This window comes from Theropithecus gelada, chromosome 20 (genome assembly GCF_003255815.1).
Source record: "Theropithecus gelada isolate Dixy chromosome 20, Tgel_1.0, whole genome shotgun sequence".
NCBI classification, from domain to species: Eukaryota; Metazoa; Chordata; class Mammalia; order Primates; family Cercopithecidae; genus Theropithecus; species Theropithecus gelada.
Window position 1 is genome coordinate 14186117 of NC_037688.1, and position 23530 is coordinate 14209646.

Below are 23530 nucleotides of genomic sequence, written 5' to 3' on the forward strand. Positions count from 1 at the left end.
CTGCATTCTGCTCCTTACTTGGGCCCAGCTGAGCAGTTAAACAGCTTTGCTTCTCTATGACATGACAGAGCACACCTGAAAATTCATTTCTTGGTGGCTGTGGTGGTGGCTTCTCACCCTGTCTCCTGTCCCAGCTCTAAAAATGGACTGCCCTTCTGATATGAAAATGCATGATGTCTCTGGAACACGAGTCCCATCTTCTGTGTGCAGACAGTGTGCCAGCAGCTTCTCCCGTGTGATGTCAGTATTTCCCTGGCATGGCACACATACTTTGGTGGAATATGAGATTAAATGGTACGTGGATAAACTTTTTATTCCTACTTTTGTAGTTGCATATCGGTTTTAATATGTACTTGAAAAAAGATCACTAACGTATCAAACCCACAATTTCATATCTATGACCGAAAATGAGGCTAATTTCAGAGCTGTCCTGATATCGGGTGGGGAGAAGCAATGAATGAATGAGTGGGTTTGGGAACGTTTCATGGGGTGAAAAGGCTCAGATGCCCAACCACCTTGCCAGACTTGCTAGTGTGTGACCTCTCTGCACCCTTCCTCCTCTGTAGCATGTTCCCACATGAACGTAGGGTATAGGAAGCTTGGTGTGCCAAGTGATTAACAGCAGTACCTGGCACATATTTCATGCTTAGCAGGCGATAGGTCCTAATGTTGTTAGGAAACACCAAATCATATCACTTAACTGTGCTGACAGTATTGTGACAGGGTTATTACTATACTTTATAGATGAGCTAAGAAAGGTTAAGTTGCTTGCCCAACTGGCAGCAGAGCCATGCGCTGACCCCCAGTGTGCCTGACTCCTACCTAGGCCAGGCTCTGCGAGGGGTGTTCACTTGCAATCCTGGCTCTGGCACTAACTTAGGAGGACACTGCAGGCAGGCCCCATCGCTCTCTGGGCTTCAAGCTTCCCATCGGTGGAATGGGGGACCAAGCTTCCCATAGGTGGAATGGGGGACCAGCATAACTCTTTGTGCAGGATAAGTCTCGCAGAATGTGGAGGCTGCTCTCTTTGCTCCAACCACACCAGAAGCCTTAGCTTAAAAAGAAAAAAAAAAGGTGGACTGGATGTGAGCTAGGTGTCTGCATGCAATGCCCCTCCCAGATCCTCTGACTGTCTCTGGATTCTTGCTGCTGCCTCTCTTGTCACACTCCTTTACGACCAAGCTTCCAACCTACCCCAAGTGTAAACCATCATTTGTTTGTCTGTCATCTGGTGATGGACATTTCACTTGTTTCCATTCCAGGACTCTTATGAATAATGCTGCCAGAACATTGATGTACAAGTTTTTGTGTGGACATATGTTTTCATTTCTTGTGGTAACTACCTAGGAATAGAATTGCTGGGTCACGTTGGGAGGGTATGTTAACTGCATAAGAAATTTCCAAACTACTTCCCCAAGTGGTGCTACTCTTGAAAATTCTACCAGCAACATATAAGAGTTCCTGTTGTCCTGCACACTCGCTGACATTTGGATTGCCAGCCCTTTTAATTAACTGCTCAAGTTTGTGCACAGTGGTATTTCACTGTGGTTTTAATCTGCCTTTCCGTGGTGACTAATAATATTTGGCACCTTTTAACATACTTTTGGGCCATCCGTGTATCTTCTCTTGTAAAGTAACTGTTCAAGTCTTTTATTCTTCCCTTTTATTGGGTTGTTTGTCTTCTTATTAATGAGTTTTAAGATTTTTTTTAATATCCCCGATACGAGTTCCTTGTCAGATATATGTACTGTTTCATATTTTCTCCCCGTCTGTAGCTTGCCTTTACAATTAGCATTTTTAAATGGATTGTTTAATGAATGTTGATCTATCCACCCTCCAGCTTCCATGTCTAGTCTATACCTCCCTTTCCAGCATTGGGAGCCCTTTGCTAGTTATTTCTATTTGACTGTGAGAGGTCTTCATCTGCAGATAAAGAAGTGGTAATGGCATCAGAGGTTGAACTTGTGGACTCTGGGGTCAGACAGTGCTGGGTCCAAGTCCCAGCTCCCTGGCTCACAGATGGGCAGGTACTTCTCCTGGCTCTCCTGAGCGTTGCTTTTCTGGTGTGTAATATGAGGATAATAAGTCACCCACCTCCTTGTGCTGCTGGGAAGATTAAATGAGATGATGATCTCAGGGGCTTAGCTCCTATCGAGTGCACACAAAGGCTGGGCTGTACCTGTTAGCACTCCTGTTGCTAAGGCACGCTAGCACCCCAGGCCCAGCCCATGTGAAACCACTCCGCACAAAGCAGGCTTCTTCTCCCTTCCATCTTTATATTGAAAGCACCACCTTTCTCCCAGTTATCCAAGCAGAGACCCTGGACTCCTCCTGCCCCTCCATGTCTCACTTCCTGTTGCAGAATGGTTCTTGAATCAGCCCTTCCTCTCTCTGCCCAGGCCACTGCCCTGGTGAGGCAGCCTTCCCTCTCCTTGGTGTTCGTATGGTGCTCCTCACCGAGGTGGTCTTCCTGCCTCTGCCTCCCAATCTTCCACCCTGCTTGCCGCCGACACCAATGTCAAAGGCTTCCTTTCTGAATCAGAAACCTGGCGCTCCTGGGTGGGTGTTTGGGGGAGACCACAGGCAAGGCTCGGCTGTCACTGGTGTCTTCCTTGGTTATAAATAACAGGCTCTATTCTTAGCCAACCAGCAGTTAATTCTCCTCCCGTACCTTCCAGAGCCTCTATTAGGGACCTTTGGCTGTCCTTACTGGAGACAGGCCATTCCTTGGCCTTTGGCAGGGCCCATTCCTTTGATACGTGATCAGAAAATTTAATTATAAAGCCAATTACTGATTTCCTGAGCTTTACAAGGGAGACAGGAAAGTTTGATTAAGTTTGAATTTGTGTTTGGCTGATTGCCAGCCAAAGCCGAATGGGCTTGTGGGAGATTTCTGTTGTTGCTGATTCTGTTCCTGTTTTGCGGCAGCGCTCTTGGGGTGGGGGCAGGCGCACTGGTGTTGTGTTGTGAGTTTTTTACCCCTCTTACTTGCTGAATGGCTATTCCTCTGTTGTGATGCATGAGATGTAAATCCCCCGAAGACCGGTTGCCAGAGCAACGGGCTGGAATTGAGCTCAGCTAAACAAAGTCCAGCTTTGAAGGGAGAAGCGCTTGTTTCCCATGTGGAGTTGAGTTATAGTGGCCCTCAACAAGGCTGCATTCAAGGATGCCTGCATGAACAGGCATGCAGAGGGGGTCGCTGAGCCTGCTGGAGGATCTTCAGCGGCGTGTCTGGGCTCTAACTGCCTCTAGGACCTACCCAGGGGGACACACAGATGCTGAGGCTGAGGATCAAGGCTATTCAGGGTGCCTCTGCCCAGCTGGTCACCCTCACCCTAGAACCTGCAGGACTGGCCTTCAACCAGTGACAGCCTGCTGGGCTCCAGCTACAGCCCAGCACAGGTGGAGACTGAAAAGCGACCCTTTGTCTCTAGCCAAAGCACTTGCTTTTTCAGATACTTTATGGGAAACCAAACAGAGCCCGTGATGGGACCCAGTTGGAGCTCCCGGTCAGAATCTGAGTTGGTTCTAGAGACCCAAGTTTCTTCCCTGGCAATAAAATGAGGGAATCCTAGTTCTCTGGAAGCTGTAGCCATCCCACAACTCTTCCTACAAGGTACACATTATTCAGGAGTGATGGTGGGGTCCCACTTCAAAGCATCTCCCTCATGCCTAAAATCTCCCAGTTAGAGCCCTTTGGGTGTTAAAGGTTTTTAGGTCTCTAAGAATCCTGGTTAAAGTACTAATACCCCTGGAAGGAGAAGCATCTACCAGTAGGGATTAGCCATCAGCTAACTGAGAAAACTGCCATTTGGGAGTAGGACACGGGATTCCCTGTACCTAGGGTGGGGTCAGATAAACTCCACCTGCCTCCCAGCTTGCTTGAGGCCAGATCCAAATGTGACCTCTTGCACCAGAAACATTCATATCTCTAACATTCATATCTGGTGTGATGTACCAGAGCTCACCAAGCACTCATGCCCTGCCCTGTACCCTCATCCGCGTAGCAAGCTCATGAGCCGGCACTGCCTTGACCCCCAGTTGCAGACAAGGAAGCCAAGGCTCAGAGAGGCCAACCACCTTGCCCAGCATCACACAGCTGGGGAGTACAGAATTTGGACTCAGACCTGGGATTTCTAAATCCAAACCCAAGCCTGTTTCCTGTGCGCACAGTCACCACCCAGTGGATGCCATGGACACTGCGCGCCTGTTTTGTCTAACTGGGGTGTGTGTGTGTGTGTGTGTGTGTGTGTGTGTGTGTGTGTGTGTGTGTTTAAAAGGTGGGAATTTTTTGTTAAGTTTGAATTTCTGTTCTTTTCTTTTTAAAATGAAACTGTTATAGCTTCCTGGTGGAGTTGTAATTAGGAAATTCTGGGTTAGTCAGCTAGGCAGAATTGAAAAATAACCAGGTGGTGCTGGATGGAGTACTTTTTACCCTCCTTAGAAATTCAGGTTTTGTCAAACTGGGGAGGAGGGAGTTGTGAAGATGGAAAAATGTGTGCAGCTGGGCTGGGTCAGGGAGTGTGTATTCTCTTCTTTATGTAGAACTAGGCGATTAAAAAAATAGTTATCAGGTGGGAGTGCTGGCTCACGCCCATAATCCCAGCACTCTGGAAGGCAAAGGTGGGCGGATCACTTGAGCCCAGGAGTTTGAGATCAGCCTGGGAAACACAGCAAGACCCTGTCTCTACAAAATAAAAATAAAAAATGATCCAGCCATGGTGGTGCATGCCTGTGGTCCCAGCTACTTGGAAGACTGAGGTGGGAGGATCACTTGAGCCCAGGAGGTAGAGGCTACTGTAAGCCATGTTCACACCACTGCACTCCAGCCTGGGCAACAGGGCAAGACCCTGTCTCAAAAAATAAAATAAAATAGTTATCTTTGTGTAGGATGATCTTCTGCACGTGCAGATATGAGGCAGCCTATGAAAGATGGTGAGGAAACAGGTGAAGAGGAACCCTGGCTGGCGCCCAGGCTTTGGCAGGAAGAGGATGCGAGCCCCAGATGTGGGTTAAGGGCTCTCAAACCAGGTGCATGCAGAGACTCCATTGTCACGTCCCTTCCAGCTTGCACGTACTGATCAGCGACAGTGATGATGACAAGGGCAGTAACAACTGCCCCCATACGTGGGGCATATATGCCAGACTCCAAGACACTCCGTCATTTCTGTGTTACTCTGACAGTCTTCATTTTAATAGTAATATGCTTATTTTAATAAGAATCCAAAACATAGCCCATCTAGCTCATGACTGCCCAGATATTAGAATGGGGCCAAAGTAGGGGTTTAACTTTTTTTAAAAATGAGTCAATTAAATGAAACATATGAATATAAGGATGGGGTATCGTGGATTGGACAGAAATTGTGAAAACAAGACAGAAAGGTCTGAAGTTTGGGAAGGCTTGCCTCATCCATATGAGCAGGTAAAATGATTAACCTCATTTTACAGATCAGGAAACCGAGGCTCAGAAAGGTTGAGTAACTTGCCTACAGTCACACAGCCGATAGATGGCAGAGCCAGCACCAAGACCCAGGCTTGCCTAACTCCAAAGGCACGACTTGGGGCTGCTGTCCAGATCCACATTCCTACCTTCACTCTCCAGATGAAACCCTCAGTGCTGGGTTAGCTAGCCTTCCTGGGGCTGTCCAGCCCTGGAGAGAGAAGGCTTTCTCACTCCTTTCTGAAGCATGAACAGAGGCAGATCCCACTCTGGGGAGGTAGGGCCCTGGGGCCTGCTTCCTCCAATCTGCTGCGTCTAACTCTCTCAAATAAAAGCCTTTTCAGAAAGGGCCTGGCATGAGGCTGCATGTGACTGGCAGGGCTGTGACTGCCAAGGCTTCACTGTGCTTCCTCGCCCCTGCCCCAGTGCCTCCCAGCCCGCGGCAGCCCCCACCTTCCTTTCTTCCCTGGTCTCTCTTAGCTCTTCCTTCCTTCTTTTTTTGTCTCTGAATCATTTTTTCCAATTAGCTGTTGACTGTCTGTTAAATAATTCTCTGAATGATTTCTAAAAGCCTCCTGATCACTGAAACCTCAGAGTTGGAAACACATTTATATTTATGTGGAACTGAGCTTTTAGAACATTATTAAATTTGCATGGGGAGCTAGCAGAGTAGCCACTTCCCCACAATCCAGATCATGAAGAAGCAGCATCTTCAGCAGGATGGAAATAGTTCCACAAGCTGCTCTGCCTGGTTTATTACTCTACTGGGAGAAATCAGCACAGTCTACCTGGGGCTCCGGAGGCAGCATGGACCCAGACAATGTGAGCAAATGCTGTGGCTTAGAAACCACTCAGATGCCTGTGTTTTATAATCGGCCAGCTTCCTAACCTAGGATTCTGGGGCTGCGACCTCAGAAATGAAAGGCAGATTAGGGTGTGTGTGTGTGTGTGCGCGTGTGCACATGTGCATGCGAGTGTGTCTGTGTCTGTGTCCAAGTGTAGCTGGATGTGTATTTCCTGGGGGTGGCTTAGTGTGTGCATGACTACATGCCTTCTGTCTCTTAAGGAGAGAGGCTGTAGCTTTCGTCCCATCTCAAAAGGGCCACCTATAATCCTAAAACATTTGCACTAATGACCCACTATGTACCAGGCGTGTAAGCTGCTAGCTGAGGCCTCTGAGCAGGATAATTCTCATAGAATTTAGAGTTGAGAAAAGAGAAACAAACAGAAAAGGCTGTAGATAGTGGTCAGGCGGTACGGAGAATTTAAATAAATGGGTGGCTTCTCTCAGTCAGAGTGGTACCAGCTGGCCCCTGACTGCAGCTCACCATGGCCAACTGTGTGACATAGTAACAGTTAACCTCTGCTGACTGGTCACCATGCTCCAGGCACTGTCTTAAGTGGCTTGTATTCATTCCTTTAATCCTCATAACACCCTGAGAAGTTGGGACTGTTTAAACAGATTAGAATGCTAAGGTTTTGTGAGGTCACAGAGAGAGCAAGTGACAGAGTCAAGACTGAATCTGGGGTTACTCACCTCCAAATGCTTTCCTGGGTAAAATACTGGCCTCTCCAGACTCACCAATCTGTGGAGTTTTACTTAAGCCTCATTTTAAAAATCAGACCATTTGATTTGTCTCCCACGAACTTGTCAAAGTTCCAGCAAGCAGGTTTTAGTTCCAGAAGCCAGGTGCTTGCCACTGCCAGCCCCCTGAGGTGGGCGTTCTCACCAGCCCATTCCCTGCTGAGCCGCCATAGGCCCATCTTCCAGCCCAGGGCAAGGCCACATTTCCTCATACCCCTGAGAGCTCCAAAGTCAACCTGTGTGGCCGGGGTGAATACAGGCAAGCTGATGTGGACAGTGGATACCGGTGAACAATAAAAATAACAGATAGCCATGGCAGTCAAGTAAACAGAGTTGGGCTTATGCTAACAATACAATCGATGGGGTGGGTTTGACCTTTTTTTTTGTTTCAAGCCCCACCAAGAATACTGGTGGACCATGTAACATCCCTCAGTCAAAACATGGGCGTGACTTGGATTTGCTTTTGAGGGTCAAAGAGAAGCCTTACAGAAGGGGTGTGGGGGAGCCAGAAGCACAGACTCTGGGGGTCAGAAAGATCTAGACTCAAACCCCAGCTCTGTGCCCCGGACTTCCTTTTGCCTCTGCCTTGCTCTCAGCGATTTCTTCAGGGCACGAAGAGGCTGCAGGAAGGGCTTTTTCTGTTCGCCCTCTAAGCACTTACCACAGAAGCTTGGCATTTTCCCATTATTTTTATGTATATGTGCATGTGTGTGGAGGGAGATTAGGTTTTTTAAATTTTTTCGTTGCATTCTTTTGTTTTGTTTTGGTGAGTTCTTCATCAAAACCCTGACTTGTGCTTGTTTTATTGTGCTTCTCTTCCCAGTGGAACACAGCTAAATCATTCTGCCCCACGGAGTGGCTCAGTCAGAGCGCCAGATGTGGGTGATTAATAAGCTGTAGTTGCCATCATGTTGAATTGTTACTATTGTCACTCAGTGTGCTGAGCACATGACTGCCCTAACTCATTTAGAATTCAGCCATCTGTGAGGTGCACACTGTCACCATCCCCAATTTACAGATGAAAATACTGAGACCCTTATTAGGGTCTTAGTATTTGGCCTGCTCCCAAATGACTGCTCGAAGCGTTACTCCCTTGATATGGAGGTGTGGGCAGAACATCCTGGGGCTCTGAACGCCCCCGCCCAAGGGTCCTGCCTGTGGGTCATCCAGCAGCAGCACCTCTGTCCAGTCTCACACTGATGTGAACAGTCTTCTCTGATCTGCAGCTCACAATCTACTTCCAGCCCCACTGTCACCCTCTCCCCACTTGTGTGCCATGTTCAGTTCTCAGGGACCCCAGAACCAGCCCAAGCAGACTAAGGTTCCCTGGGTTCTAGAATCTTGATAGCTCAAACCACTGGCTTCTCCCTGAAGGGTTTCGACACACCCCCCCACCCACTTCCTCCCTAGCGTTTGCTTCCCAGCCAGCCCTACCTCCTTCCCAGGATCTACCAGCTAAGCCACCAGTGACCCTGGAACAGTGAGCTAGCCCCTCCTCTCTGTACCTCAGTTTCCCAGCTTGTGTGATGAGGGAGCATAGACAGCAGCAGTTCTATGGGCCCCTCCAGCTCAGACATTCTCCAGATCCCCATCATCTCTCATCTGACAACTGCAGTGGCCTCCTTGGAGTGCTCCCCGGGGGCCACTCTTCCGAGCCCCCAGCCCCATCTGGCTATACACAGCAGCCAGCATGAGCTTTTGAAACAATATTATTTCGCTCCCTGCCTTTAAAACCCTCCGTGACTTCCTACCACACATAGAATACAAGCCAAACTCCTTCCCATGGCCAACAGTACCCTACATGACTGGGGGTCACGCCCGGGCTGCCCCTCCTCAGAAGGTGCTTTGAACACAGCCAGCCCGCCAGCCCCTGGCTGCTAGGAGCTGCTGCTGTGTTGCTGATACCATCACTGTATGTATTGATTTCTCACCCAACTGGTGCCTTAACTTCATATTTAAGGCTTGCCCTGACATTTCCCTTTTCTTACATGTTCCAAATTATTAAAAACAGCTGCTTTATAATTAATTGAACGAATCACAGAAAAACACTTTTTTTTCTGTCTATAAATAATTCCACCTAAACTCTTCTGGGAGGACAAAAGGCTGTGACAAGGAACCAGCACACACCTGGCACCTGCTGTCTCCTCCCCAGCCTGGACTTGAATTCATCTGAGCCATCTCTGGTTCCCTCCCCGGCCTAAAATGGGACCTCCACGCTCAGCCGACGTGGGTTCGGTGGAGAAGGGTCGCAGGAGTCCTGAGCAGCTTTTGACTGCTCGTTCTGCCTGCCTGTGGACTGCTTCCCATGATTTCACCACTGCCTTTTGTATGCCGAGCTCTGTGCCCCGTCCCATGCTGGGTGGGGTGTGCCAGGGGAAGATATCACTCCTACCCCAGAGGAATCACAGTCTTGTTTTCCAGATGGACACTTGGAGACCCAGGCAACCAAGTGGTGTGATGCAGAGCTCAGGGTGGGGTCACAGGAGAGCCTCGTGTGGAGGCTGGCGGGCAGCCTTCCCACAGCAAGACCCCCACCAGTGAGGCTTGCCACACAAAACGGGTGACCGGCTGCCCCAAGAGTCATCTCTCTGTGTTCCCTGCAAGGGGCTCTGCTGAGGCCAGCATTTTCTGTGTGGACAGACTCTGACATGGGAGAGGCTGGGAAGTACCAAAGCATGAGTTGGCATCTTGGGTGCACAGTGACTTCACCCTCTGGAGCAGTAGGAACCCCTCGTGACTGTCAGAGTTTGCGGACTTGCACGCTTGACAAAGCATTACAAAGCGTGATGGCTGACAGCGACCTCAGAGATGATCACATCTAAAGGGTGACATGGATGTGTCTTGTGTGCTTGCTATCGTTGACCCCCGGCTCTTGTCCCCGGCAGTTACTGTGTTTCAGTCATGGCACTGAATCTGCCCTCAGAGTTCTCTCGGGATAGCCACTGCCCCAGGCAGCCACTACCAGTTGGTTGCAGTCAGCCCTTAAGTTGAAGCCAGTTTCCCACCTCTGATCTATCCAATGCGACACTCTCATTTTATAGACGCTGGCAAGGGAAAGGGCACTGAAAAGCCACAGCAGAACGCCTATCTTGCATCCCAAGTTTTCTAACCTGCTACTTCATTCCTTTTTAGAGCTTTCCCTACCAAGCTCTACCAAGTTCATTCACTCGGCAAATGTTTACTGAGCACCTACTGTGTGCCCAGCTTGTTGGTACATCCTGGATACAAGAGGGCGCCTGGCATTAGGAGCCCAGCATTCAGTGGAGAGACCTGTAAACACAGAACACAGAGGCTGGTGGGAGCCACACTCACTGCCACCCTCACGGGGGAGAGCAGAGACCCTGCCGCCCCAGACTTCAGGGAGCCCCCTGCGTCTGCTTTTCCTGATTCTCAGGGCTTTGCCCATGGTACTGAGGGCCTGTGTTCTCTTTAATCCTTCCTGCCATCCCAGGCAGGCAGATTGCAGGTCCCTCTTCAAGCTGGTGCTCTTGAAATATTGTACATCATTTATTCAGCAGGTCCAGGAAGATGCTGTTAATGAAACTTGTTTCTTTATTGTTCAAAATAAGGGATATATTAGATGTGCTGGACTTAACATAACACTTTAACATTGCTGGGAGCTGACTTTCATGGCCATTGTTCCTAACAAGAGAAGACTGGTGCCTCACAGCCCCTGAAAGGACAAGGGCCCATAATTACACAATTAGGCTCAAACATCAGTTTACAACCTTTTTTTTTTTTTTTTAAATGTAGGCAAACTTCACTTTTCTGCCTAGTTCATGTTTTTTCTTCGGTTTTCATTCACAACTTTCCAAACCAGATAACTTCTTAGGAGGAATATTAGAGGGTTTGAAATTTACATAATAAACAAATGTCTCCACCCCAGAAGACAGCCCTGTACCATCCATGACTCAGTTTCAGAGTTTCACCGACCACCCACCTTGGCTGGCTGAGAGCTGGTGGCCTGGCCCATGCCTCCACATGCAGTCTGCACAGGTGGGGTTGTGTTGATACTCAGCTGAATAGGTGGGTGACAAGGAAGGACACTGTCCACCTCCACTGGAGCGCATCAGCACTCATTTCTCCAGTTGCTCTGGAAGCATCCACGACAGGTAGGGTTAGCCGGCACCTTATTTTGCTCCCCCTGTGACACTGCAGCTACCCTCATGGCTAGTATGCCCCACAGCCAGGCTCTCCTGGGTCTCCTGTTGAGGTGAGCAGAGACCTTGAGAACAGGCTCTCGGCCATTTCTCCTGTTTCCTGACCCCACCTTCAGCTCACCCCGCCAGACCTTACCAGGACAAGGAGATGGTACCTGGTGCCCATCTCAACGTATAGCCTAGAGTCCATTTATTCCACGAGCAGCATCTTGTAACTGAACACAATAGTCAGGGAAGCAGATGTGGGCCCTGTCCTCACAGAGCTTACAGTTCCCCTAGGAAGAGAAACAGTCATCAAGGAAACAAACCTGTCTAATTGCAATAAGTGCTGTTAAAGAAAATCATGTTAGGATGAGAAAAACTTGCTTTAGATTGGGAGGTGGGGGTGGTCAGGGAAAGCCTTATCTTGGGGGTTAAAGTGAGACTGGAAAAATAAGAAGGAGCCAATCTGGCAAAGACTCGAGTGCAGGAGGAGCCAGTGCCGAGGCCCTCTAGTGGAAAAGAGGCTGGTGTGTGTGCAAAGCCTCGAAAGGGATGGGTGGAGGGCAGGGGGTGAGGCTCAGGGGAGGAAGGACCTTGACCCCACATAGACTTGTAGATAGAGTTTGGAATGATGGAGAGAGAACCCTAATTCCCAGCCCCAGGCAGAACTCTACCGTGGGGGCTGTATTCATTTCCCAGGGCCGTCATAACAAAGCATAATCGCAGTTCTGAAGGCTGGGAGTCTCAGATCAGGGTGCTGGCAGGGTTGGTTTCTTCTGAGGCCTCTGCTCCTTGGCTTGTAGATGGCCGTTTTCTCCCCCTGTCTTCACATGGCCTTCCCTCTCTGTAGTCTGTGTCTCAATCTCTATAAGGACGCCAGTCCTACTGGATTAGAGCTCATCTAATCATTTTAGCAGAATTACCTTTTTAAAGACCCTGTCTCTAAATATGGTCACATTCTGAGGTCCTGGGGGTTAGAACTTCAACCCATGAGTTTTGGGGGAACACAGTTCAGCTCCTAACAGGGAGCTTCCCTGCCGTCCTCTGAGATGGAGCTTGTGCATCAGCAGATTTTGAATGCTGCAGCAGGCTGAGGAGCCCAGTCCCACTGCTTGCTCCCTGTTCCCTCTTTGTTGAAAGGAATGATTGACAGGTGTTGATGGGCGTCGAAGACAAAAGGGCACCAAGCAGACTTTCTTACTGAAGGTTAGTCAGAAGCCTTCCTCGCATGAGTTAGTGGTGTTAATGCAGGGTCCTAGAATGACCAGGAATCTTCAGCAGCCCACACTCTCGGAAATCCCCTTCATTGTTGCGGCGGAATCTGCAGAGTTTAGGCAGGGAAGTGAGTTCACTGGCCAGGACACAGGAGAGTTGGCCAAATTGACCCTGCCCCTTCAGGGTTTCCTCCCAACCCGTAGCAGAACCCCTTGCCAGAGAGAGGCCCAGAAAGGGTAGTGCTGAATTTAGTGGGGTGGACTTACGACCAGCCGTCCCCAAGACCCCTGAGATCAGTGTTTCTTCAGCCTCCAGGGCTAACCTGCTGAGGGCCAAGGTGCCTGCATACCCACAGACCAGCCTCCAGTCACTGCCTCCACCTTATGTTAAAGATCAAAATAACTACAAGGCGGGAAATGTCCTAGAGAAACTACCTTGAAATTCAGAAAACATGAAGCCAGGCTTCATCAAATTAAGATGACATTTTAAAAAGGGGGGAGTGGGGGGAGGCTTGGGTGGCATTTTAAATTGCAAGCTGATTGTGCAGCCTCTCTAATTTTGGTTCTGAGCAAAGATTCCAATTGGACCAGAAAACAGGACTTCAAAGGCACTGTCTACTGCTGGCCAAGCAAAGGGAGTGAAAAGGGCAGCGTGGGGCCTCGGGCACAATGTGACCGGGAACTCTGGGCAAAGGCTGGGGGCCGCGGGGGGGCTGCAGCCCTTGGGAGCCTGCTGTGCCTCTGAGGAGATCAGTGGAGCCGCTCCTGGGAGGAGAGCTAATTGAGGTAGCGACTTCTCCTTGGAGGGTGTACTTTGGTCCACCCCAGCCCATCTTGGGGGCAGTCACTGGGCAGAACTCTGGCCTGGTGGTCCCAGGCGTGCCCCCACCCAAGTCTCCCCCTGGAGCTACAGAAACAGGCCTGGTTCTTATGCAAAGCGCCCAGTGCCCTCCAGGAGGTGGCTGCTCCCTTCCGGGGACTTCTTCCTGCCAGCCTCCAAGATTCACCAGGCGGAGAAGGCCAGCTCCCTCCTTCCCAGAATCCTGGGAGGGGCAGCCCCAGTCCCTTTCAGCTTGGAGGGCAGTGGATGGGCCTCCGTGTTAGTAGGGAGATATGGTGGCCAGCTGGCCTGGGAGATGAAGCATCGGACCCCAGAGGCTCCTGCATGTCTCTCCTTTTTGTGCACCATGGCTTGTCTCACAAAGCCAGCTTCACTCAGCAGATTTTGTAGTTATTGTTATTATTACTCATTCTACTGACATGGATCTGGGCACATGCACACACCCCACGATTTAAGTGCTCCACAGTCAGAGAGCCCATTCCCCAGACCCTGGGTTCTCACAGGAGCCCTGGGAGGAGAGCATGGCAGGGAGAACACCATTTACAGTCAAGGAAACTGAGTCACAGGGAGTCACATACCTAGCCCAGATCCTCTGAGGCCACACCCTGGCACTTCCCACAAGTGTGGTGACCTTGCTGGAGTCACTGCTTCCCACTTGACATTTCCTGGTGGAGCCACCGTGGTATGTCTTCCATTCCCTCAGGCTACTGTCTCTCTCTCTCTCAGCAGAGGTCTTTCCTCAGCTCCTCCATAGGAAGGATGGTGAGATGAGCGTGAGCTAACAGATGGGAGGAGTCGAAGGAGCTGGTGGGCAAGGGACCTTGGTTCTTCCATGGCGGCCAGTGGGGAGCACGCAGGGTTCCACTGTGGCACCATTGAAAGACTCAGTGGTGGACGAGAGGGAGATTAGGAGGCCAGTCTGGAGCCGCTGCCCTCATCCATGCAGGGAGGCAGGGGTGTCCTTGCAGGGTAAGGAGAAGGGACAGATTCACACCTTCCTGAGGGTAAATGACCTTGGGAATCAGCCAGCTACAGGAAAGGAGGAAGAGAAGAGTGGAGCCAACTTTGGGGTCCCCAGCCTGCGTCATGGGAAGCACAGAAATGCCATTGGAATAGAGACTGTGTGTCCCCAAAGAGTGGTGTGGGCTTTCCTGGGGCACACCAAAGAGTGGTGTGGGCTTTCCTGGGGCACACAAATGACCTGGCAGTTTATACAGACCAACATCTTTTGTTTTAATAGTTTTATTATTTTAGTGTATATTAGAAAAATTAGCACACAAACCTCCAGTTTTGTGGATATTGTGGCCTAGGATAAGCTGGCTTTTTTTTTTTTTAATAAGTCCAATTTAATAACATTTTTTAAAATATTGAGTCAGCCGTGGTGGTGACGTACTGATAGGGCAGAAAGCTGGAGAATCAGGCAGGAAGGAATGTGATGCTGGAGCCTTGGATGGGAAACCAGGAGGGGAGTCCTACTGGGGACACATTGAGTTGAGTCTGAAAGGCCACTGACCCAGAGATTAGGTAGGGGTTATCCAGTTGTCCTCTGCACAGAGGAAAATCAGGCAGGATCTGGCTCAGGGAGAAGGTGACTCGGGAAAGCAAGAAGGGGTTTGAGGACTGAGCCCTTGGGAACATTGGCACCTAAATGTTGGGTGGTGGAACGGGACCACAGTGGAGACAAAGGAGGGCTCACAGCGGACTGAGGTGAACCGGCACCCACAAGGCTGGGCGCCCAGAGAAGAGGAGAAGTGGGCATGATGGAGTGGAGAGGGAGGCAGCAAGACAAAAGGAGGAGGAGGGGGAGGACAGTGGTTTGAGGGGGACGCTGGCTCAGAGGACAGGTTAGGATGGAGGGGCCAGAGACCCCCAACCCCACCTTTTCATCAGGTAAAGTCTTAACTTGTGGTGAAGGGTACAGAATTTCCTTCTGGGGGTTTCCCTGAAGTTCATGTGGCTGGATGGGGCATTAGAGGCTTGGGAGGAAGCAGTCCTGGACTTGGTTTCTATGGCTCTCTGCAGGCTCTCTCCCAGGCACGGGAGACAGCCCCCTTCCCACCTGCCTCACTGAAGCTCAAGTGCTCTTCTAGCTGCTGTGGGGACAGGCAGGCAAGGCGGGGTCCCTGTTGCTGCTTCTCAGCTCCCTTCTACGAGGACAGTGGCCACTAGGAGACCAGAAGTTACCATGACAACAAAGCTCCTTCACAGAACAGAGCCCCTGGGCCCCCTGCAACTGTGTCTGGGATATTTGAGGTGATCTTCTTCTGTCAAAAAGCATGAGGCCCCAAGTTGGCTTTTAGAGGTGGGGAGAGATGGTAGGAGGAGGTAGGGACAGATTCATGTTGTCAGCTCTACCACCCAGCCAAGGAACGCGTGGATGCCCCTTCCCTTCCCATAGGATGCCACACACTCCTTGGGGAGTCCACCAGTGAGCTCATTCCACCTTCAAACCAAGACCAAGGAACCAAGGGTGGGGACAAGGACAGAGAAGGGAGCAGGAGGTCTGCGGGCTTGGAAGCTTGGACTCAGTGGCATGACTAGATCACTGCTGCCTGCCTGCAAGCACTGTACATTCCCAGCCAATCAGGGTTGTTCTCAGGCCTCACAGGACCAGAAACCAAGGCCCTTCTGCTAGGAGAAGAGGCAGGTGAAGTGCGCTGCTTCCAGTCCCACCGCCCAGGGGCCAGACCCGGACCCTCTGCTCCTGCGCGTGCCGCTCTGCTCCCTGAGAGCTGAAGAATGTGCAGCCGTGCCTGCTGTGCTGGGTGCTGGGGCAGTGCTCCCCAGAGTGGGGAAAGGACGTCAGTTTTAGCTGGCATGATGGATTAACATGTTGATTTTTATCTCTATATTTGTGAATTCATTTTCATGGATATTAGAAAAAGATAAAAGCTAGCATATTAAATACATCCTTTCACAGACATTGTTGGTACTAAATTTCCTTTTGCTTGAAATAAATTTCAGTAGAAAAAGTCTGAAGAAAAATATTAGGTCAGATGCAGTGGCTCATACCTATAATCCCAGTGCTTTGGGAGGCCAAGGCAGGAAGATCACTTGAGGCCAAGAAGACCAGCGTGGGCAACACAGTGAGACACCATTTCTAAAAAAAAAAGAAAAAAGAAAAAAAGTCAGCAGGACGTTGTGTGCTCCCGTAGTCCTAGGTAGTCACAGGAGGCTGAGACAGGAGGATTGCTTGAGCCTGGGGGGTTCAAGGTTGCAGTGAGCTATGATCTTGCCACTGCACTGCAACTTGAATAACAGAGCAAGACTCCATCTTTATAAAGAAAGGAAAGGAAAGGAAAGGAAAGGAAAGGAAAGGAGAGAGAAAGAGAAAGAAAGAAAGAAGGAAAGAAAAGAGAAAGAAAAAAATATTAAGTAAATTAAAGTACAGGTCATATACAAACACAGCAAAAATTTAATGATCATTTATTGAGCACCTATTATGTGCCTGCAGTGTTCTGTGGATACAGTGGTGAACAAAAATTATGTGAGTAACTGAGGCTTGAGAGATGCTGCTGTGGAGCATGACTTTTACCCTTTTTAGGGCGAGTATTGGCACAGCACAGATCTCTGAGACTCCAGAAAACTCATCTATGCTCTTTCACCAGCTTACAGCCTTACTGAGAGGGCACTCTATTGCTCACTAAAGCATTAGAAGAGGGACCGTACTCAGTAATCCACAATGTAGGATAAACAGAGGTCAGATGTCAAATAGAGAACAAAAGCCAGGACAGGAATGACAATGGCAGAATGTGTTAGTAAGAGTGCCCCTAGCTGCTATAACAAATACACCCAAAATGTTTCATGGTTCAGATGCAATAGGTTATTTCTTGCTCATCTACTAGTCTGGGGCAGGTGTTCTCGGTGGGTGGGTAGCTCTCCTCCACACAGTGACTCATGGACCAACACCTTCCATCTTATAGCACTACCACCCCCTAGGATTTTGTCATAATCTGCTTACAGGAGACACACTCACATCTTAAGAGCCTTGACCCAGAAGTGGTATGCTTCACGTTCACATTTCATTGATTTCAACTTGGTTACATGGCAGGTTATGGCCTACAGAAAAGTTCCCAACTAGCAGGCCATGAGAGGGCTGAGATCCAGTGCACCTTCTGTTTTCTAAGCCTTACAACCTGCAGAAAGGAACTCCTTTTTTCTAACTGTACTGGCTGGCTCTATCTACCCTGGCCAGGGTGCGGGGCTTGGGAGTGGAGATGGGGGAGAGAGGCATGGAAGAGGGTAAGAGGAGTGACAGGGATGAAGGAAAGCAAGAAATGCCTTGGAGGGGAGTGGAACCTGAGCCCAGGTGGCACTTGGTGGCCCTGTAGTTTCAGAGAGTGAGTGCCAACCTAAGCCGGTTCCCCCTGCCCCACTGGGTTAGGAGCTGCAGTGCTGACCTCTCACCCAGTGAGCCCTGTGCAGCTCTTCCCCAGCAGATGGCAGAGTTGACACCCTTCCCCACCTGGGCCTAAGCCCATACCTAGAGTCACCCAGTCTGTCAGGGAAGATGAGGATGGCAGGGCTAAGTAGAGGCCATGCACCCTGATCCCAACCTCAGAGAAAGCTGTTGGGGTGATGGTGCCTTGGCTGGAGCAGACCACCCACCTGGCCCAGCGCTGAACTGAGAACCTGAGGGACACATCCTCTCCCTCCTCCCTCCCTGCTAACATAGCCTGGCAGATGAATCCCAGAGGCCTGGCTCAGCCCCTGACCCCCTGTACCCCAGGAGCCAGGCTCTGGGAGTCAGAGAAGCTGGCATCCAGCCCTGGCTCCACGGCACTGTCCACCTCCTGCCCCACCCAGCACGGCCTGCTGGGACCTCCCTGCCTAGCCCAGCTGCTGCATGGCCATGGGCGCCACTCTGCCTCACCTGCGTTTTAGTTGACAGGAGTATTTGTCACCCTTGTTTTTACACCTGTCGCCATCCCACCTGCCGCATGTAAACACTACCAGCATCAACACGGTAACGCCAGTTCCCCTGGGTGGGCACCAGCCCAGCCCTCTGGGAGCTGAGGAGAGCAGGTGATAGCAGCTGGAGAGGTCCCAGGGCCAGCCTTCCCTGACCCTGCCCTCGGGGAGACAGGGCTGCCAGGCTCTGGGCCAGCTCTGCCCCTGGCTTACTGATGGCCCTACCTCCTACTCCCGGGCCTCCATTTCCTCTCAGAAGACGAGGCCACTAAATCGCAGGGAAGCAGGGCTGCACGGGGCTGGCGATGTGGGCTCCGGAGTCAGGCGGCTGGCATTCAATCCCAGCTCTACCACCTACTGGCTGAGGGACCGTCGGCAAGTCTCATAACCCATCCGATCTTTGGTTTGTCTGAGTATAAAATGGGGGAAATGATAATACTTGTGAACATCAAATGGAGTAAGGCTCCTGGTAGGTGCTCACTAGACACTGGCTGCTGTCATGATCTCTTGGGTTCCCTCCTTGACACCAGGCCCCTGAGTGCATGTGTGGTTGTGTGTCTGTCTACCTGAGCCCCAAGGCTCGCAGCAAACACTGAAGCGGCCACAGCCTGGGCTTGCTGTATCCCTCTGGACTGGTTGGCTCAGCCAGCCCTGACCCCTGAACCCAGAGGGCCCTCCTCAACCCCAACCCTGACAACCTTCCTGCCACCACTGACTTTCTGCAAAGACTCATAATTCTGGATTTCCTTCCTGAGGTGGTGGCTGTAGCCGAAAGCCTCACTCTCACCCATGAGAAGGTCTCCAGAGAATGAGCCACACCTCCACAGGTGGAGGCCTCGCCATCCAGCCCTGGGATATGCTGCATGGGACGGTCTGCCCAGGGCCTTCCAAGTGGGACACATGCCACTGCTCTGTGAGATGAGATGGCTCAGTGGGACAAGGCTCACACATTTAATAGCATGGGCTCACCGAGTCGGAAAGTGGTTCCTTCTTCTCTCTCAGCTTGTCTGAGAACCTCAAAAAAGAAAGTCTCAGACTGGTGCTTGGACCCTCGTAACACCTCTGAACCTATCTCCTAGGTCAACAGAGATCAAGGCCTCAAGCCCAGAGCCTTCGACAGGCAAGGGATCCAGAGAATTTAGAATCCTATTCTGCTCTCATTGTAGTTATTCTTATGGGTATTTTCTATTTAAAATACTTTATATACGTTCTTCACTTATCATAGGGATATGATGTTTATAGGGTAAAAAGATGTGTCAAGGAAAAACAATAAGTATTGCCCATTAGCTGATGCAGGACTTCGGCAGAACTTATGAAGATATTAGAGTATGATGTTTGGGAAAGAATGCTCTTGTCCAGCAGCTCTTAAACATTTTGGTTTATACTCCTAAAAATTATCAAGGACCCCAGTAAGCATTTTGTTTATGTAGGTTATATCTATCAATTTTTGTTATATTAAAAATTAAAATTAAGAAAAATTTAAAATATATATTTGAAAATAACTATAATAAGTCCATTACACATTAATATAAACAAAATTTTTATGGAAAAGTACTGTATTTTTCAAAAATATTTTAGTAAGGAGAATGTCATCGTTTTACATTTTTGCAAATCTCTTTCATGTCCGGCCTGATAGAAAATGGCTCGGTTCTCACACGTGTCTCTGCTGTCTCTCTGTTGTGATGTGTTGTTTTGGTTGAAGAAAAATTTGGCCCCACACAAATAGGGAAGGAGTATTTTACTAGCCTTTTCAGATAATTATTCTTTGAAACTCCCAGAACTTGGCAAATGGTAGTTTCTTAAAGGAGAGTTGCAATGTGGAATCTGAAAGTGTTATCAATGACCCTTCTTTTATTACTTTTTTTGAGACAGGATCTGTCTCGCCCAGGCTGGAGTGCAGTGGCACGATGACAGCTCACTCCAGCCTCAACCTCTGGGCTCAAGCAATCCTCCCACTTCAGCTTCCCCAGTAGCTGGGACTACAGGTACACACCACTCCCAGGTGGCCACCACGCCTGGCTAATTTTTTCTAATTTTTTGTAGAGATGGGGTCTCACTGTGTTGCCTATGCTGGTCAATGACCCTTTCCTGTTCTGTTACGTTAAAATTCACTGGCCTGCCTTGCACTTTGAGTGGATCTCTTACCATGAATGATTTTTAACACCATTTTGGTCATGTGGAAAATATTGGTTCATGAGTTACACAGATCTGAATGTTGACACATTTCAGCGTATTACACCAAAAACTCACATTTGTTAATATCGACACTGATCTTTGAGAAAAGCTTTAGGTATTGGGAAGTTACCAAGTTTACAGTGGTAAACACGAGTCTTCCACAATTCTGGGTTTTCACTTGAAAGCCAGAATTTTTTAATTTTGGTAACAAATACGTCAGTGATTTTCTTTGAAATCATGGCTCACTGGTTCATTTTTGGGAGAACTTCTGCCAGAGACCCCAGTCTGAAATCCCATTGCTGGCCTCTCAGGCTTTTCAAGGAAAAGCAGTGTCCCATGAAGGAATGGGCAAGTCCAGCTTGCAACTCAGCCTTTCCCCAGTACAGCCACCACCCTTACATTTGCAGCATGGGTTTTGTGCCTACTTCCCATGTCATCGTCACACAGAATTCTAAGACATGTACTCAAGAGTGGAATTTTTTTTAAGTCGTAATTTTTACTCCTTCACCAACGACGTTCTTCAGTCCAGCCAGCATTTGCTTTCTTGGGCATGCATGGTCGTAGGGAGTGCAATGGCAGCTCTGCAGTCTGGCGCCGAGTCCAGTGCCGGCACCTGGCTTCTGGCTAAAGGGACCACAATTGTATCTGCTGCTGCTACTTTTGCACCGTCCGTGCAAATGTTAACACTGTTAGGAAGGCAAGTGACATCTTAGTTTTGTTATGAAAATAGTTTTGGGCTGGGGCGCGGTGGCTCAAGCCTGTAATCCCAGCACTTTGGGAAGCCGAGACGGGCAGATCACAAAGTCAGGAGATCGAGACCATCCTGGCTAACACGGTGAAACCCTGTCTCTACTAAAAAATACAAAAAACTAGCCAGGCGAGGTGGCAGACGCCTGTAGTCCCAGCTGCTCGGGAGGCTGAGGCAGGAGAATGGCATAAACCTGGGAGGCAGAGCTTGCAGTGAGCTGAGATCCGGCCACTGCCCTCCAGCCTGGGTGACAGAGGGAGACTCCGTCTCAAAAAAAAAAAAAAGAAAATAGTTTTGATTTCATGGACCCCCCTGAAAGGATCTCAGAGACCCCTCGGGGTCCACTGGCCACCCGTTGAGAACCGCTGATCTAGCCAATCCCTTCCTTATGCACTGGGGACACTAAGACCCCAAGAGGAGAAAAGACTTGCTCAGGGTCCCAAAGCCAGTCAGAGGCAGAGACCTGAAGCCCAAAGCTCTGAGATCCTGGAAGCAACATGATCTGCACCTTTTCTAACAAAACAGTATCTGGCCACTCCGATGAACGGCACAGGAGCCAGTGTCCCTGGGGAAGGGACAAGGAGGCAAGAGGGATGAACCAGCCTGGGGAGAGGCACCAGTTGGCCAACCCTGTCAACTTCAGGACTTGCCCATTCCCACCCTGCACCTTGTGTGTAGTGCTGCAGCCTCCATCTTTTCTCTTCCATGGCTGTGTTGCTAATGTCTCACAGCCGAGGCGGCTGTAATTAAACTATTCACCATCGTCACTTCGTGTTCTGAAGAGATGAGGTTGGCCATTATCATTTTTCTTCCCTTTGAATGAGCTCTGTGTGGGTAATTTCATTCTGCCCTCGTTCATTTCTTAGAAATTTTGTCTATCCAATTTAGTTCTTTTTTCCTATCTTAGAACATTGGGCTCAGGGGAAAGGAGGTGGAGGGTGAGGGCATCATGGATTTGGAAATTTCTGTCCCATTCACCTTAAAGCTTGTTTGGGACAGGATAGTGCCTGCTTGGTGGTGCGGCTATCCAGAGAGCCCCCATCCAGGAGAGATACCCAGGAAGTGTAGAACGGGGGTCTGGACCCGCCAAGGGGAGAAGGGCACCAAGAGAAAGAGGCACCACTTAAGGCTGTCCCAGAAGGGCAGTGGTGGAAGCTTTGGACAGACAGCGTCCCCACCCCTTTCCTGGTGGTCAGAAGCCTTGCTGACATAAAAACACCCCTGCCCCTGGGGGCCCAGGACAGGCTTCTGTTGCTGATGAAAGTGAGCAGGGGCCAGGCACGGTGGCTCACACCTGTAATCTCAGCACTTTGGGAGGCCGAGGCAGACAGATCACGAGGTCAGGAGTTCCAGACCAGCCTGGCCAACATGGAGAAACCCCATCTCTACTAAAAATACAAAAATTAGCCGAGCATTGGTGGCAGGCACCTGTAATCCCAGCTACTCGGGAGGCTGAGGCAGGAGAATTGCTTGAACCCGGGAGGCGGAGGTTGCAGTGGGCCAAAGATCGCACCACTGCACTCCAGCCTGGACAACAGAGTGAGACTCTGACTCAGAAAAAAAGAAAAAAAACATGAGCAGGGCCTCCATCCTGCGTTTCCTCTCCCCGCCGTGCCTTGCCAGGCCTCCACTAGCTCCTCTAGTGCCCCCATGCCCACTCTACACAGATGCTGGCAGGACTGACAACCCCCCTGCTCCTGCAGGAAGAGGCCAGAAGCCCAGGCCACACAGAAAACGTGAATGTCCCAGGCCCCAACACATGAAAGGCCTGGCGTTTCCTCTGCCAGGCTCTATGAGGAAGTGTTTTCCCCCCACCAGGGCTGCCCCAGGATGGACACTGGCTGGCCCACCAGGGGCAGGGCACCCCCTCATAGGCATGACCAGCAACCTGGCCGAGAGGCTGTCTGTGCTCGAGCCCCTGAGCCATCTGCATGCCCACAGGGTGGCTGTCCTAAGTTTAACGTTCTAGGGCTGCATGACCCCACTGCTGTCCTCAGGCCCTGCTGATGGCTGCCAGGGCATCTGGTGCCTCCAGGACCCACTGTTGCCCATCAAGGCCCTCAGTGTTGCCTGAGTCTCACCTCACCTCTCTTAAATTCCCTCCTCACCTCTCGAGGAGCCCCCAGGAAGACCCATGTCTCCCAGACACAGCCCGTCATGCCACCATCCACAAAGCTGTTCCTCCTGAGGCCCAGCCCCTGCCTCCTTGGGGTGGCCTCCCCCCTCCCCAGCTGGCGCTGATGGGTCTGATGTCCCTACTAGACTACAGGCATGGGCATGGCAGGGTCCAGGCCTGGCAGTTCCGTTGCCAGCACTCAGCCCTGGGCTTCACACGGAGATGTCCTCCGGTCTGTGGGGAAGGAAGATTCCTAGGTCTATGGCTCCTGCTTAACTGGACCCAGGGCCAGGAATGGGAAACTGCACCAGCTGCTGCTAAGTGGTTTCTGGGTGAAAACTTTCAGGTGTGCGGGAAC

General features: G+C 50.3%; 1 protein-coding gene and 1 long non-coding RNA gene across 4 annotated transcripts in view; both read left to right on the forward strand.

The window, feature by feature from the left end:
- GNAO1 (G protein subunit alpha o1) overlaps window positions 1-23530 on the forward strand; it is a 167437-nt gene that overhangs the window by 103170 nt on the left and 40737 nt on the right. The window contains exon 4 of one of the 3 annotated variants that reach the window (XM_025370373.1): window positions 10481-10507. The exons of the other annotated variants lie outside the window; for them this stretch is intronic. Within the exon in view, the coding sequence (XP_025226158.1) occupies window positions 10481-10507 (27 nt within the window). The remainder of the gene's footprint in view (window positions 1-10480; window positions 10508-23530) is intronic. 3 annotated transcript variants of the gene reach the window in all.
- LOC112614140 lies at window positions 7017-9051 on the forward strand. The gene is made up of 2 exons (XR_003117044.1): window positions 7017-7348; window positions 7849-9051. It is a non-coding gene; the product is annotated as an uncharacterized LOC112614140 (long non-coding RNA).